Source organism: Hyperoodon ampullatus (genome assembly GCF_949752795.1).
Source record: "Hyperoodon ampullatus genome assembly, chromosome: 2".
In the NCBI taxonomy this organism is placed as follows: Eukaryota; Metazoa; Chordata; class Mammalia; order Artiodactyla; family Ziphiidae; genus Hyperoodon; species Hyperoodon ampullatus.
The window spans coordinates 41,232,844-41,250,518 of NC_136915.1; the positions used below are offsets into that span (position 1 = coordinate 41,232,844).

Genomic DNA, 17,675 nt, shown 5'->3' on the forward strand with positions numbered 1-17,675 from the left:
TGTGTGAACACCTGACACACGGTGCTGGGTGGCAAGAGGAATTCTCGTAGTGGCCTTTCCCAGATTGGGTTTCAGAAACCCTGCCGCCTCTGGGGACGGGGTAGTGGTGGAGCGGGTGATGGGCTGGAGGGGGAGTGAGCTCTTTAGGAAAAGGGTTCCTTTGGGGAACACTGGACACTATATTCCCCTCTTGGGATTCCCGTTTATTAGCATATTCAAAACTGAAAAGTTGGGCTTCCCTGGTGGCTCAGTGGTTGGGAGTCCTCCTGCCGATGCAGGGGACACGGGTTCATGCCCTGGTCTGGGAAGATCCCACATGCCGCGGAGCGGCTGGGCCCGTGAGCCATGGCCGCTGAGCCTGCGCGTCCGGAGCCTGTGCCCTGCAGCGGGAGAGGCCACAACAGTGAGAGGCCCACGTACAGCAAAAAAAAAAAACCAAAATAACAAAACTGAAAAGTTTTATTGTGAAAGAACTGTTTAACTTTGCTTAACTCTGTGTTTCCCCAATTCACTTGAACTCCAAATCTTTCTTCCCCCATAATACCTGGACAAGTCCCGCCAAACCACGGGACACCGTGCCGGGGCTGTCCTACAGGACTTCTAAGGCACCTTGAAGATCTCCATCTGGAGTCTTGATTACTATTTTTCACATTCTCCCAATCTTGAATGGTGAATTCTCATGATAGGCTCTTTGTTGCTACTCAGCTATTTTAGCAACAGGACTAATGCCTGTGGTTAGAGATTTTCTTCAACTCTCATAACGAGAATCACACATTCTCACTAGGAGAACATGGGGCTTTTAAACTTCAGTACAGAACCGTTTCTGAGGAGTGGAGCTGTTTTATCCTGAAATCCCCAAATCACAAAATTTGGACAGCTTGAGGGCATGTAGGAAGCAGCCAGCTCCCCAGCACAAGCCCCCTGGCCATCTGAAGCCCAGAGAGAGGAGGCATTTTGGCCAAGGTCACAGACCTCTTTCCAACTGGTCACCCCCAGACAGCGGATGATGACATAAATAAGTGTGTGTAGTGAACAGTACTGACCTCTCTCTGACCACGACCACTCTTGTAATTAAACAGAAATGTTAACATCAATCAAATGGTCCTTCCACCAACATTATCACTAACAGTGTATTCTGTCCAGGGAAGGTGGAAAGGCACTGCTCCCAGGCCTGCAGCAGCCATAAAACCTGCCAGTGCTAATGAGCCATCGCTTGAGCCAGTTAAGAGAGGAAGCAAAACTGTCTTTAATTAAGGCACCATGCATCCCATGGGTTCTCTCTAACTCATACCCAGGGGTACTAGGAAGCCCCTGTGGACCCAACTGTCACATTCTGGGAAAGCATGAAACCAGCTCTGTTTAAAATGGACTTGATGGGTTGTCAGGCAATGTGGGTCCTGGTCTGAGTTCTGCCACTGAACTTGGGCAAGTCCCATCTCATACCTGAGCCTTAGTGCCTTCATCAGTAAAGTCATCCTTTTCCTTCTTCACATCCACCAAATTCTTTTTGAGCATCTACTATGTGCTGATCCCTGCTAATAGGCACTGGGGACACAAAGACCATTAAGGCTCAGTGCTTTCCCTCTGGTGGCTTTAGGACCAGTGGGGTCCATGCAATAGGATAAGACATGTTCAGTAGCCAGGACTGTGGGAGCTCAGAGAAGGGAATGACCAATTCTGTTTGGGGGTTTGCAGAATGTTTTCTAGAAGAAGAGGCATGAGCTGAGTTGTGAGAAAGGGTTAGTGAGATGAGGAAGGGACCAGGAGGCTCTGGACAGAGGGTCTTTATGAAGGTAAGGTATCAGGCGCCAACGGGACCTGTGTAAGGAACCAGGCCTCCCTTAGAGTGACCAGAGCAACAGTTCTAAGACCAGAGGGTGGGAGGTGAGGCACCAGGTCACACAGAGCTTTGCGTCAAAGCTGGGGAGTTTGAATGTTACCTTGAGAGTTGTGGAACTAATCAGCTCTCAAGCTGTATAATTTAGGCAGTGAAGTTAGACAGTCAATGATTTACTGGTTGTATGACTTTGGGCCAGTCTGTTGCCTCAACCGTGAAATAAGGGTAATAACACTCTCAGAGGATTCAATGTTCTCTCAGCAGATGGTTCCCCGGGTAGTGGAATTTTCGGCTGTAAATTATGGTGCTAAGCCAGGAGAAAGAGTTCAAGATGTAGGTGCCTGAGTGAGTGTGGGGCTAGCCGGTATGCCCACACCAAATCGAAATGCTGTTCACGTAATCTGGGATGCTACTCTCCTTCATTAATAATCTCCAAGAAGAAACCCGGAAACAAAACAGTAACCTTTATCACCACCATATGATATTCCGCAAAGCACGTTCATTGCCACCGTTTCTTTTGATGCTCACAAGTGCCCTGCCAGGTAAGTAATTATTGTCTTAATTATGCAAGAGAAACTGCAATGCATCAGAGAGGGAAAGTGAATTCCCCAAGGTTACACAGGAAGTAGGTGCCAAAACTGATATTAAGTCTCCTGATTCCTGGTCCAGCAAGCTGCCCAGAAAACTCCGGCAAGTGACCTCGGATGACTGTGAATGAAACAGCCAAGGCCCATTAGTCACATTCTCAAGAGCCAAGGTGAAACTTCCTCTAATGAACTCATGGGTAGTCTGAAAATTCTTCCTCAGAAACCTATCCCCTTTTTCTTCCTGCTTCCACACCACCCTCCAAGCATTCTCTCCCATCCCTCACCTGTAATTGCCCAGGTAGACGCCATCAGGGTTGAGCATGGGTGCAATCTTGAAGACCAGGTGTTCCCGTAGGGCACGAGCAATAGGGTGCTGGCTTATGAGGAAGTCAATGATCCCTGGAGAAAGAGAAGCACCTGGGTTAACCTCAAGTGTTTCAGGAAGGAGAAGCACATTTCCCTCAGCTGGGAAAACACAGCTCAACAGGTGATTTTGGCCTATGTTGTTAGCCACTGTGAATGTACGGCTATGGATTAAGTGTTGCCCAGTGAATTTTACAAATAACATCTCTGTTTCCAAGAGGCAGTTCAAGATGTAATATTGAAGCTCATGGGCTGGAGGAGAGCATGTCCTGCTGAAGAGCACAGGGTGGGCCTCCAGGAAAAGACAGCATATGAGCTGTGCCTTGGAGGGGCCCCTGGGTCTTGACAGACAGAGATGGGGGAGAGGCAGGATAACTCTAAACAATAAATTTAGAGTTGCCCCCTAATGGACGTGCTGTTAGCTAAAGGCTGACATCAGATTGGATGACGATGGAGTCAGGGACCTTAGGGGTCTCAGTCCTCAAGTGGCTGATGGGTGCACCAGGAAACACAAAGGAGAAGTCCCAAGAGGACAGGGAGGTTTTGTCAATGCCCCCAAGCCTGCTCCTTTCCCCACTTTGAGGGTCCTCTGTTCCCAGACTCTGGGGCTGGCTGCCCTCTCTGCTTCTCACTGGCACCAACAACTACCTCGCCTTCAGGTCACCAGATTTAGAAGAGTTGAATTCTCCATGACTCTCCTCCCACATTCAGGTGGTCTCCAAGCCTCTTCCTTGAAGCTAGCAAATCTGCCCCTCATCTCCATCCCTCTGCCTCTCTTCTATTCTAAGCCACCATCATGCTTGGACTGGATGAGAACAACCACACCTGGCTTAGGTGACAGCAACCACCTCTAGAATGTGCCCTCTTCACTATAGCCAGAGGGATTGTCCTGAAGGGCAAACCTGACTCTGTCGCTGCTGTCGTTGATATCCTGGCGATGGCCTGCATATATCTACAGGAGAGGGGGTGAGAAAACAAGGACTGAGTCCTTGCCTTGTCCCTCCTTTTCTCCACGTTTCTACTTATTCATCAGAGACCCGAGAAAAATAGGCAAAATGGAGCTCTGGCAATCCATGAAATTCCTGTAATGCTGGAAATTGATAGGAGAGTACAAAACCCTCCCAGAAGTACAGAAGGAGAACTCCTCTCCTGCTGGAGAGAGCAGGAAAGGCATCAAGGAGAAAGAAGCTTTTGAGCTGGGCCCTGAAAGATAAGTAGGTTTTGACAGCCAGACAGGAGGAAGCAGTGGGGTAACTAAGAACAATCCACATGCCCAGTGGCAGGCACTTAGCCCTTGGAATGATAAGTCGCTCAGAGGCACACTCCAGAGCTGCCATGACCAGTGAGGGACATCTTGGGCTTTTCATTAGGCCGGGGCTGAGAATCCATCGGCAGCTGAGAGCCAGTCGGACATCATTTACCTCGCCGGAGAAGCGGCAGTTGACCAGATGCCCTAATTTATTTGTTGGTCTTCATGTGAAAGCTGTAGTTTGCCAGTAAACAGGCAGGGTAATGATGCCAGGCACCCTTGTTAGGGGCTAGTAATTGCTTAATCTGTCCACTAATTGACCCTGGCTCCTGGGGCAGCCCTCCATCAAGGAGCCAGCCTGTGCTCAGGGCCTGGCCGTGCTGCCTCAGAGGATGGCTTCTGGAAACGGAGGAGCTCATTGTGAGCCATCCTCCTTCACAGATGAGCAGATTAATTGGGCTGCCGATTAGGCAGCTAATAAAAGGATGAGAGGAAACAAAGCCAGACTGGAGGCTGAAGCCACCCAGAGTGAGTATGGGGCAGGGAAAGCAGAGGTTTTAGACTCATTTCTTGGTTTGAGGTCAGATACTGTTCAACAGAAGTCTTTCCTATTGATCAGGAAACTGGGAGGAGATCTTCCACTTGTATTTGGTGTGGGAGGGGGTGGTAAGTGAAGAGGAATATGAGGAGAAATGTCGGAGAAAGTCGGAGTGGAGAGGAAATGCCATCCCCCGCTATGGGCCAAAGCATGGCATGGACCGAGGAAGCAGAGAACGTGTGGACTTGGGGACCTGCCTGTGACTCTTCACTGGTTGTTAGCTTTCTCTGACCAGTTTCCTCGTCTTGATATAGAGGTAACAACACCTAATCTGGAAGACTGATGTGGGAGAGGGTTAGAACCCCTGCATTTTGACTGCCTGACACAGCACCTGAACACTGTGATGTGCTCTCATAAACTCACCCAGATCAAAGGTTGAAAGGCAGCGGAGTAGTCAAAAAATAGAATGCAGTTTAGAACCAGGAGTCCTTGTCTGTGAAGTTGACTGACTATGGGATTTGGGGACAAGGATACTCAATTGGAGAAGCCAACAAACCAGCAGTTAGAGAACCAGGGTTCTAGTTTTGGTTCATTGATAAATTTAGAAGAAAGGATCCAGGGGTTCCCAAGGATGCAACCCACACCAACAGCCTATGATTCCATCTACTTCATTCCTCTCCCCTAGAGTAGCAGAATCCTCATCTGTTAAGTGAGGAGAATCATCTCTCTCCTGCTGGGAGACATAATCCACCCCGCTTAAGATCAGTCTCTGCCCCTTCAGTAAACAAGTTTGCAGATCCTTTCCTTTGAGCTGGTGTAATCAGGAAGGTGGAAGAAAGAAGGGCTGGAGCCTAGAGAGGCTGGAGGAGAAGAAGGAAAAGTGGCAGAGGATCTGAAATGAAAGCTGGGCGGCAGACCTCACTGCCCTGCCGACCTCGCCAGGCCACGATGACCCTCGCCAGGCAAACCACAACTGAACATTCATTACTGTTATTTCTCCCAGTATACTTGGTTCAGCGCAAGGCACAAAGCAGGTGCCTAATAAATGCCTATTGGTAGATTGGTCCCAGGAATTCATTCGACCTGAACAAAGTACAGTAAGTCCCCTACATTCAAACCTTCAAGTCGAGAACTTTCAAAGATGTGAACATGCATTCAAATGTCCAATCACATAAGTTAGTTCACATGTACACTGTCATGTGCGTGCATCCTCTACAAGTAGTTGTGCTTTGTATACTCTACTGTACAGTACTGTATAGAGTACGGTAGTACTGTATCTTTATTTCAAGCTAGATTTGCAAGAGGATGACTTCATTGAACTCTCTGTGTAACATGAGGAGCTTACTAATGAAGACCTGATGGAACTGGAGGCCCACAGAAAGGACAAAGAGAGACAAGAGGAAGAAGAAGTAACTAAAGAACCGAAGAGATTCATGACACAGAAAATGGCAAGGGGATTTTCTTTATTTGAGGAGGCACTGTTAGTTTTTGAGGTACAGGACCCGAATGTAGAATGGTACACGAAGGTTGCAGCAACAGTTCAGAATACAATCAAGTGCCACCATGTCATCCATGATGAGAAGAAAAAGAGCTACTATCCAGACATCACTGGATCATTTTTTCAAGAGGGTAAACAAAATTGAATCCAGCAAGGAACCAGAACCTGTGCCATCAAGGTCAGGTGAGAGTGAAATGGCAGCTTGCCCTCCGTCTCCTATCACTGACGATCCTTCAGCTCTACCATCTCCCACCTCCTCTCCCTCCTCCAGTTAGTAACTCTTCTTGCCTGTTCACTCGATGCCAGCCCCATGGATGCCAGCTGCTGTATTGTACTACTGTACTTTTCAAAGTACTGTACTGTAAGATTTAAAATGTTTTTTTTTTTGCATTTGTTTGTTATGTATTATTTGTGTGAAAAGTATTATAAACCTATTATAGTACAGTACTCTATGGCCAATTGTACCCAATTGTGCCAGTTGGGTACCTAGGTTAATTTTGTTGGACTTATGAACAAATTGGACTTACAAATGTACTCTCGGAACGGAACTCATTCATATGTAGGGGACTTCCTGTAGAGGGTTAGTTGTGCTGATAATCACTCATTGCACAAACATTCGAAGGGCCACGTCCCTGCCATGAGCTTGGCATTCCAAGATGCATGAGAGGTTCCTGCTCAGAGGGTGCATGGAGAGAAAGCAGCTCCCACTGTACTCACTGGCAAAGGCTCTGGTGGGAACAGCACAGGGAGCTCTGGGAACCCAGGGGGCTCCTGACCCAGCCTGGGGGTCAGGAAGAGGCTGTGGCAACTTAAAGGATGAGTAGAGTGAGCCAAATGAAAGGGGTCCCAGGGGACGGTGTCCCAGGCAGGGAGGGTCTTACACAAAGGCTGGGAGGTGAGAAAGAAAATAGCCTGTTTGCTAGAGCTCTTCAATTCCAGGGGGCATAGCTTCATAATTAAAGGCACAGACTCTGAGGGACTTCCCTGGTGGTGCATTGGTTAAGAATCTGCCTGCCAATGCAGGGGACACGAGTTCGGTCCCTGGTCCGGGAAGATCCCACATGACACGGAGCAACTAAGCCCGTGCGCCACAACTACTGAGCCCACATGCCTAGAGCCCGTGCTCTGCAACAAGAGAAGCCACCGCGATGAGAAGACCACACGCCACAACAAAAAGCCCGCGTACTGCAACAAAGAGTAGCCTCCGCTTGCTGCAGCTAGAGAAAACCTGTGCACAGCAACGAAGACCCAACACAGCCCAAAAGAAAGGAAGGAAGGAAGGAAGGAAGGAAGGAAGAAAGAAAGAAAGAAAGGCACAGACTCTGAAACTGGACTAGCTGTGTGGTCTTAAGCTCTTGGTTCCTCAGTTTCCTCATCAGTTACGAAGAAAATAATAATAATAACTACCATGTGAGTTATTGTGAGGATCTTAGTGAGTTAATGTAAGCAAAGTGTCTGGCACATAGGAAGTGTGTTGTTTACTCATTGCTCTTATTTGGTTTGGTTGAAGGTGTGAGGGTGGGAGGATGTTAAGAGAGAAGCGGGAGAGGTAAGTGGGGACTTGCTAGTCCTGCTGAAGAATATAAAGGGCACAGGAGAGCCATTGCAAGGTTAGGGTCAGATCTGGGCTTTGGAGAGTTTCCCCTGGCTACAGCATAGAATGTGGTTTGGAGGGAAGTTATAATAGTGGACAGGTGTCCTGAAGGGTGACAAGGTGGCAATAGGGGGACAGACCTAGCAGAGTGCTAGCAAACATAAAGAGGCCTGCAGTCAGGAGGCAGGGTCTGACATGGTGGTGACCTGTAGGGGCTCTGCAGTGACCAAAGCCCAGAGAGTCACAGGGAAGCCACTGATGGAGGGGAAGCCATGTGGATAGATGATGACACTGATGACAAGACTATTTGTCTACCACCCCCAGGAGCATCAATAATCTTGGCTTAAATCACACAATCTTGGGGAAAGGTGACACCCAAATGACTGAGATTAAGTTTCTGGCCCCTGGCAGAATGGGGCCTCAAAATGGAAACTGAGTTCAGTTTTAGAAAAGTAAGGAAAGTTATATTTCCAGTACCTCTGAGTTTGGGGGATTGAGGCTTGCATCTGCTGTGCAAATCTGTTTTCTCTCCAGGCTGTGAGCTCCAGGAGGGCAAGGACAACTCTACATTTTTACAATGATTTTGTAGTGCCCAGCTCAGCACTGGGGCCTGGAAAGTCCTCAATAGATACATGAGAAAGGAATGAATAAAATATGGACCCGTGATGGGCACTGTATGTTCAGTAGCTGGGTTGACCTGTAATTACACTGGGTCTGTTTTGCAGACAGGGAAACAAAGTCAGGGTGAGACACTTGCCGAGTGTCTCACAGGGGCCTGCCTGGGATTCAGGTCCAGTTCTACTGGCCTGAAGTGGTGTCTTTTCCACAAAGCCAAGATGGAAAGAGCCAGGAGTCTATTTGCATGTGATTTGCAGATGATTTGCATATATGCTCACATGATTTTTCCCTAGAGAGTTCTGTATAAGGTTTACTGTTGCTGTTTCCGTCTAATAGGCAGAATACTGCAATGGGAAGAGCCCAGGCTTGAAGCAAGACAGTCGGCTGGGGTCTCTGCTGGGCTCAGAACGTGGGTCACGTGGCAGAAGCCACTCTAGACCCCACCCTGACCGTGTACCAGGCCCGTGTGCCCTCAGCTGAGCCCAAGGGCCCCAAATTATGGAATCACAGGCAGTCTGGCCCTGAAGAGCCTGAAGTTCACAGAGTCTAAGTTCTTACCAACTCTGCCCATTTCACAAATGAAAGGACAAGTTGGGGAAGCAGAAGGCCCCGTGACAACCCCTTAGGGATCCAGTTTCAGGCATCTGTGAGGCTGTATGGGAGAGAAGGGGAAGATGGAGAACAGGTGAGGAACAGAGGAAAACAGAGTTGGGGAGGGGAGGGAGAAAGGGGCCTCGGTCACCACCTCACTGTGGGAAATGCTAGGTTGTGCTGGGTCCTGGTGTCCGGGTGGTTGTGAGTGTGTGTGTGTGTGTGTGTGTGTGTGTGTGTGTATTCCCCCCCTCCTCTCCCTGCCCGCACAGGACACCCCTGAAGAGTGAGATCCCAGAGGGAGGGCCTGGTGGGCCCCTTGGCACATTGAGCAGGGCTCCCTGAATCCTCACAGCAGCTCCTGGAGGACCACATGGCTGCCGCATTTTATAGGCAGAGAAACAGGCTGCGAGAGTTGAGGACTTGCCGAGCGAGGGTCCCCAGCGCGGAGGTGAAGTGGTAGGGATCTGACTCAGGGCTGCTCAAGTCTAAAGCCTCAGCGATGCACACGCCTATGCTGTCTCCTGCGGGTGGCACACCTTCCACGGTCATGTTGCATACGCGTGGGCTTAACCGATTTATTTATGAACGGTCTGAAGAGGGCAAGAGCTCTGCAGGTGGGACTTCTCAGCGAGCCATGTCCCAACAACTCCAGAAAGCTTCAGCGCAAGAACAGTCACTCGACTGGAAGTCAGAGATCTGACGTGTGGTCCCGGCCAAACTTCTGACATGCTCCGTGGTCTCCCACATGGGTAAACGGGGAGGGTTCAGCTAACGGCTCTTTTGGGAAGGAGGTGAGGCAGGCAGGGCACGTGGTATAGGAGTCACACGCCTAGGTTTGGGTTCCCAGTAAGGTTAAGAGGAACCATCCTGGGCACCTGCAAGATGCTCCATGGGGCTTCCCTGGTGGCGCAGTGGTTGAGAGTCCGCCTGCCGATGCAGGGGACATGGGTTCATGCCTTGGTCCGGGAAGATCCCACGTGCCGCGGAGCGGCTGGGCCCGTGAGCCATGGCCGCTGAGCCTGCACGTCCGGAGCCTGTGCTCCGCAACTGGAGAGGCCACAACAGTGAGAGGCCTGCGTACCGCAAAAAAAAAAAAAAAAAAAAAAAGATGCTCCATGAATGCTACTTCCTCCCCTACGAATAACACTTCTTCAGTGCTTACTGCATTCCAAGTAGCATCTTAAATATTTTATGGTTATTAACTCATTTAATCTCCACAACAACCCTGAGGTAGCATCCCTATTATTATTTCCCTTTTGAGATAAAGGGACTGAGACAAGGAGAGGTTCTAGGACATCCCCAAGGTCATCCTGTACCAAGTGGGGGAGCTGGGCTTCAAATCCAGGTGGTGTAGCTCCAGAGACAACAGCTCACACACACTCTGCTACAGAGACACGTGGGAGTGACCTTGACCTCCCACACCGTAGTTGGAGAACAAGGACAGTTTGGCCTCACAGAGACCAGGAGCAGGGTTGGGGGCAGTAGAGGGTGACTGACAAGCAGCCGTCTCCCCAACATGCAGAGCCTTGAGGAAGTCACAGCCTGCCCCCACCGAATGCCACCCCCGCCAGAGCCCTGCCACGACAGGACTTCACTCTACTCCCAGCAGCAGGTGCATCAGCAGCTTGGTCATGACAACCGAGGTCCCAGCCAGATGGGGATGAGCAGGCCCCAAATGTTTGTCCTCCACTCAAGGTCACTGAGCCAGTTAATGGGGACACAGAGTTAACAGAACCAAAGGTACCTCGGCAATCAATCTTCCAGGCCTTAGACCCACCCTCCTGCCCTCCCCAGAACAAGGTGGGCTGGGGAGGGGAATCTGGCTGAGGGCTGGGTCTGGGGAAGAAAGCCCCAGCTGAGCCCCATGGAGCTGTGGTCTGGGCTGTCCCCAGGGGGCTGGGAGGCCCTTGGGGAAGACCATGCCTCAGTTCCTCAATGGCAAAGTGGGGGAATCCTGCCTGTCTTGAGCTGCCTCAGGAAGGGTGAACTGTGTGTCTTAAGTGGCAGTTACAGAGATAGGGACAGAGGAAGACCAGGACTGGGGAGATGGGTCCTGGCGTCACATCCACCATGAATTAGCTGTGTGATCCTGGGTCAGCCACCTCTCTCTCCTGAGCCTCCCAGTCTCATGTGTCAAATGTACTTGTTGTGGGGTGGCCAGAACACTGTGCTCTTCCAGGCAGGAAGCTTGGTCCTCTAGTGCTTCCTGTTCCCCAGGGGGCAAAAGAGTGTGAACAGGCTTGGGAGACCCAGCTTCAAAGCCCCCTCCTCTCTTGACTGGTCATGTGAACTGGAGGTTCCTCTTCCTGGACTCAGATTTAGCGACCGAGAGCCAAGACAGCATTTGTTCCTCACAACAGCCCCATGAAATGAACAAGACAATGTGCATTTTACAGATGTGGAAACTGACACTCTAAGATCCAGCCCTGGGGCTCAAACAGCTAGGTTTAAAGGGAGAGCAACAAATATAAATCAAATGCATAACAAATCAGGGCAAAAAAGATGACCACTGGGTAACCCACAAGGCAGGCACAAAGCAGGGGGCTGAAGGGAGTGGGCCAGGGGGCCCACAGCAAGTACTTGAAATGAACCTTTGGAGATGAAGGGTATATGCCAGGTGGCAAGGAGTGGGCACAAGACCTCCTAGGCAGAGGGGCAGCAGATGCAAAGGCCCAGTGGTGGGGAGAAGAGTGTCCAGGGATTAAGTTGTGTGGAGCTGGGATATAATGAGGCCAAGGCCCCCTGGCAAGAGCCACATCATGGAGAATTGGGAGTGTCATGCCAAGGACTTTGGAGTTGATCCTGAGAAGGTAGTGGGAAGGCATTAAAGCCTCCATCAAGGAGTGAACATTGACTGAAAGCCTCAGTGATAGACAGCACCGAGTCTATCGATAAACTCAGCACCATCCAGACTCATTTTGGTGGAAAGCAGGGTCAACAGAGAGAGCACCTGAGAGCTTCTCGACTTCTCTGTGCCTCAGGCCTCCTCTGTAAAATGCGATAGTGACCCTGCCCTCTGTCTGCTGCCCACAGAGGGGATGAGCACGGGAGTTTGGGCCCCCAGGGATGAAGTATTGATGGTAAGGCTACTGCCTTTTCACAAATAAGGACAAAAGAGTTGCATCTGATCAGCTGGGGAACAGGCTGCTGCCAAGTTTAGTAACTGACAGATGGCTGCCAGTAAAGAAGCTGGTACAAGCAGGAGGGCCCTGCGAGAGGTTATTGCAAGGACAGTGAGGGGAAGAAGGAGGCTGGAAGTGAGAATGCCAAGGAGGCAGCTAAGGTGGCTGGAGCAGGGAGTTGAGACCCCCCAGCCATGCCTCTGATGAGCTGCTTGTCTTTGGGCAATCACTTCCTCTCCCTGAAGCTCAGGCTCCTTGTCTGAAACCAAGAGGGAGGAAGTGATGCCTAACCACAGCCTTGTAAGAATACGAATGGGGAAAATCAAGACCCACATGTGTTTGCAGAGTGCCTTATAGTTTACAAAGCAGATTACCTGCTTCATCTTCTCAGATCCCATGGGGAAGGGGGTGACATCTTTTGAGGGCCTGCTGTATGCCAGGTACAGGACTGGGTGTTTGTTTACGTTCATCTCATGCCAGTTTCATAACAGCCTTCACAGATACATATTGATATAATCATTTATTTACATTTGAGGAAACCGAACTGCTGGGAAGTGGCAGAGCCACTTGCAGAGCAATTGCATTCCACAGTTATACACCCTAGAAAAGTATCTGCACACGTGCGCAAGGCCCACAAGGCAACACCTATGTATCACATTTGTGTGATACAAATATGACGCATTTGTATCAGCATTGTCTGTAAGAAAAAACACTGTAAACAACCTAATGGTCCATCTTCAGGAGAATGGATAGGTAAGTTGAGGTATAGACAGACATGGAATAGAATACATGATGAAAACAAGTGAATGACAGCTATACAAGTTCCAATGCATACAGAATGATACCATTTTATAAAGTTCAAAAACATGCAAAACTAAAAAATACATTGTTCAGGAATGCTTACATGTGTAGTAAAGCTATTAAGAAGGACAAATACAAAATTCAAGCTGATGGTTATTTGTATGAGGGGGAAGGAAAGACAGAGGATTTAAAAGGAATAGATAATATTCAGCTTCTTAAGCTGGTGGGAACTTGGGCATTCATTAAATTACTATTTATACACTATTTATTGAATATATTTATATTGCTGACTAATTGAATATATATGTGTATATATATACATGCATGTATATATACTGCTGACTAAATACATATTTTATGTGGACTAACTACTTAACAATAAATAAAAATTCAATTACAAACAGATACATTTGAGAAGAGAAATTACCTCTTATTTACCTCTGGTTGTCTGATATGAAGCATGCAGTCCTTCTCATGGTTGGTACAGTATTTCAAAAGCTGTTTGTTAAGTGAATTATTGACTGAACGAATAGATAATTCTCAATTCTTACTTCCCCAGCCCACCACACTTCTGCCAATATATGAATTGACCTGGGGCCAGAATTTTGTTGTTGCTGGTGGTGGGGGTGATGGTGGGTGGGAGGAGGCCAGATTTATTTTTTTGTAAACCACTGGAGACATGTAAAACAAAGCTAGGAAGTGTAGACGACTCTATGACTCTCATCCTCAATCTAGCACATACAGGAGAACTCTACCTATTCAACTATCTATCCACCCATCCATCCATTCATTCATTCATTCATTCATTCATTCTTTCTTTCTTCCATGCATACGTGTAGTCAATGAACATTTAGTGAAACAAATACTAATGGAGATCAGGTGTAGCCTCTTGAGAAGTGAAGTAAATTCTCATCCAAGATAAGGACTCTGCATGTGACCATACTGTCCCAGAGGCCATCACAGTGCCCCAGATGGATGTGCGGGGGAGACACGGGATGCCCATGAGATCGTGCAACTCACCTTGACACACGAATGAAGAAGGTGTTTCCCCCGGGTGGACTCGTCCTGTGATGAACACCACCTTTTGCTCTGCCCCCTCCCGAAGGTTGTCTGTAAGATAAAATGGAAGTAGGTTACTAAGGAGGACAGCTGAGATGGGGAGTTGTTATGTATGTGTGTGGGAGGGGCAGGGAAAGGGTGCTTTACCTTTATCTCTTAAATCATTGGGTTAAAACCACTAATTGTATTATGTCCCTGGTCACCCAATATTAAATAACTACATTTCTGTTCTTCTGTGCAATTGATCATATTAATATTACAATCATCTGAAGAAGTCATAAGAGCAACGTCAAATCCCAGATCCACTGACCATGAAACTAGGCAAGTTATGTGTCCTTTCTGAGTTTCAATGTGTTAATCTATAAATGTGGATAGTTTCTTCATAGGGTTGCTGTCATAATTTAACAAGCTTACATATTGCCTAGTACACAGTAAAAATTTAGTAAATGATGGAGTAAAAAAGGTAGCTATTTATATTAGTAATAGTAGCAGCTGCCATTTAAATAGCCATTTAAATAGCATCTTTTGTGTCGGGTTAAGGATTATAAATAATGTATATAATGTGCCCGACACACCTTTTGTGCTGGGCATATTATACATTATTTATAATCCTTACAGAAACATGACAGTTAATACTTCTTTTACTGAGGCAGAAACTGGGGCTCAGAGAGGTTATATAACTTGTTCAAGTTCTACCTACACAGCTACATAGGGTAGAGCTGAGATTTGAATCCAAGCCCTGTTTGGCCTTGATGAAGTAGGAGGGACCAGATTTCTCTTTCATCTTAAGCAACTAGAATATTGGACAAAATATACAAAACAACTCTTTTCAGACATTGAACAAGAGTCAGTGCAAGACTAACTCATGAGAAAAGGAAAACTAATGAGGTATGCCCCATGACTGCCCTGGTATTTTGCCTGGAGGCGCACCCCAGACTGAAGAGCAGAGAGAGGTATCCTCAACAGAGCATAGAAATATCACTGAGATTGAAGTTCAGGGAGTCTGAACCAGGTGTGGTTGTGGGGAAAATTCTGTATATTTCAGAGAAGAGGGACCTCTATAGAAAATGAGTTCCAGGAATCCATAAAGGGGTCCTCATGAGTCTTTGCTGGGTCCCAAGATGTACATATACAGGGTGAATCTCCATGATGTCATGAAAAAATGACCAGGGAGCTGTGAACTGCACATTCTCAGGGCTCACACAGGGCTAGGAATCATTTGACCTCCCACCTCCAAAGTGGAAGTCTGCATTGATCATTCAGGGCATTTGGTAGAGAATCCAGAAGGGCCATGCCTTAGTGGTGGGGCTAAACCACCCTAGACTCACTCTAACAAAAATTTAAAATAAATCTCAAAAGCCTCAAGCTGAACAACGACAACAACAAAATTGACTGCCTGCTATATGAAGTCCAACTCTCTTTAAAGGAAGACAACAAAATCCAGATATTCAACAATGTATAGTTCACAATATTCATCATCCAGTAAAAGTTTAGACATACAAAGAAGTAGAAAATTATGGGTCAAAGTCAAAGCCCACGCTTTTGCTGCCTCTACAGAAGTCTCATTTATATAATAAAGTTTAGCATTGTGCAAATATATTATTAGACAAAAGCAGTAGCCAAGAGTGACATTCCTAGAAAGGAGGGACAGGAAGAGAGTGCTTAGCCGTGGGCAGAAGGACTGACTGACACAGAACAGAACAATGACCTGAAGGAAATTCAGACATGAACACTGAGAGGAGTTCGATTAAAGGATCCCATCTACATTAGAGGATGATCTGGAGGGAGAGGGAAGACAGAGATCATTAACTGGCTTTCTGCTTCTGAAATGCTAGGACAGGTTATTTAAATGTGATTCATGATCCCAACAATTGATGCATCAAGTCAGAGACTAAAATTAAAAAAAAAAAATAACCCTATTATACCTGGATCTGAAAGCTCAGAACTTGCCTGGTCTATTGGGTGACCAGTTTTGAGGTCACTGCTTCCCTAATATTAGGTCCCTATAAGACGGCAAAACATATAATGAAGCCAAAATGCATACTTGAGAACTCACTCTGTTCTCGGCTCAATGCTCAGCACCTTTACAAGCAAAGGGAGAGAGAGAAGGCTCACCTGCTCTTAAGACGTTTATGGTTTCAAAGAGAAGTTAGATACCTGAACGTCTCCTGGACTGAATACAAGCTCCTCAAGGGAGAAACTGTGACTTTCATGGTGTATGTTAGGATTTCCCCAGGACTCTGTGTGGAAAGGTGCTCAGGAACTGGCTATTCACTTAATAAGTAAAACATACTCATATAGATCCTGGTTTATAAAGAAATTTAGACACACACTATCTTATTTAATCTTCATCATGCCTCTGTGAGGTGGACAGTATCAACTCCATCTTACAGGTGAGGGAACTGAGGCTCACAGAAGGAGGGGACGTGTCCAAGGTCATGCAGTAGCAGTGACAGAGTCCGAGCCCAGTGCCCCATTCACTACCCTGTCTGTCTCCTCCTGGATCCACTAACAGCAGTATCAGATTCTACATCTACTGCGTTTCCATCTACAATGTACACAAGGGAGTTTGGTTTCATCCCTTATTGCTGGTGGGAGTTGAGCTATGTCTTAGTATTTATATTGCTTTTTCACTTAAAATACAAAAAACAAAATGCCACCAAGCTCTTTTAAAACACACTAACACTGACCCCATCTATCCCAGCAGCGTAGAAATGAAAAATGACATTACCAAGGTCTCAGTGAAGGCTATCTTTATGGATGTCTCCCCTGACCTGGTATCCACTCAATAGCATTCAGCATTTCTGCTGACCACAGGGAAATGCAAAATGGGCATTCTATTTGCACACTAATTTTACTGAGCCCCTGAGTCTTCATAAAATGATAACGTGGGGCTAATAAAAATCAAGCATCTCGGGTGCTAATATAAGCAAATGTTGACGCAGGCAGGTGACAAATTGCTTTGTCATTTAGGAGGCCATAAAAGAGCATTATAATCATCTTTAGGCAAAATGGATGGGTCTCCTTTGCTTAGCTTTTAGCTTTCATTTGCAAAATCAATTTAAGGTAATGTAGCAGCTCTGAGGTGGTGTGACATGGGACTTCCACTCCCACCCCAATCCTGTTACCAAATCCTCAGACTCGTGCAAAGCCAATTAAACATATTCTTGGTGGAGACAGCACGGATGATGAAGGAAGTATGCTTGAACAAAGCCAGGGTGGCAAAGAAGCTGAACAATGAGCCCAAGAGAAACATATAAGGGAGGGTAAAGCTGGAGGCCTTGGAGAGAGGCACACTCAGGGGTACAGGGCATCCTCAAGTAGAACCAGGACAGCCATAGTGGGCTCCCCAGTTAACAGAAGGTGTTTGCAGTCAAATGTATTTTGTGTACCATCCCAACTCACACACACACACACACACACACACACACACGAGCACTCCTTTGATAGAGGGATAATGTCCCTCTATCAGCCACCATTTCCTTATTCATAAAATATTTCTTGAGCACCTCTTAGGGGCCAGGCACTAGCTATTATTATCTTCATTTTACAGAAAACCAAGGCCAATAGACATTAAGTGACTTGCCCACAGCTAAAGGCTGGCAGAGCCAGAGTCCCCACCCAGACAGTCTGACTCCACCTGTGTTCTTCCTCTATGCTTCTCTGCCTATTGTGAAGGAGGACAGTGACATTTGACATTATCCAGCTCCAATAGCAACTAAGTAGTATTTATTCAGTACTTACTCTGTGCCAAGCACTTTACACATATGATCATAATTTTCACAGCAACCCAATGAAAAACATCTACAATTCTT

General features: G+C 47.3%; 1 protein-coding gene across 1 annotated transcript in view; it reads right to left on the minus strand.

Annotated features, from left to right (window-relative positions):
• Window positions 1-17,675, minus strand: part of AGBL4 (AGBL carboxypeptidase 4) — a gene marked incomplete at both ends in the record, with an annotated part of 1,416,455 nt that overhangs the window by 126,226 nt on the left and 1,272,554 nt on the right. Inside the window, 2 exon segments of the mRNA XM_079697489.1 lie at window positions 2,709-2,823; window positions 13,822-13,911. Coding sequence (XP_079553615.1) covers window positions 2,709-2,823; window positions 13,822-13,911 — 205 coding nt within the window.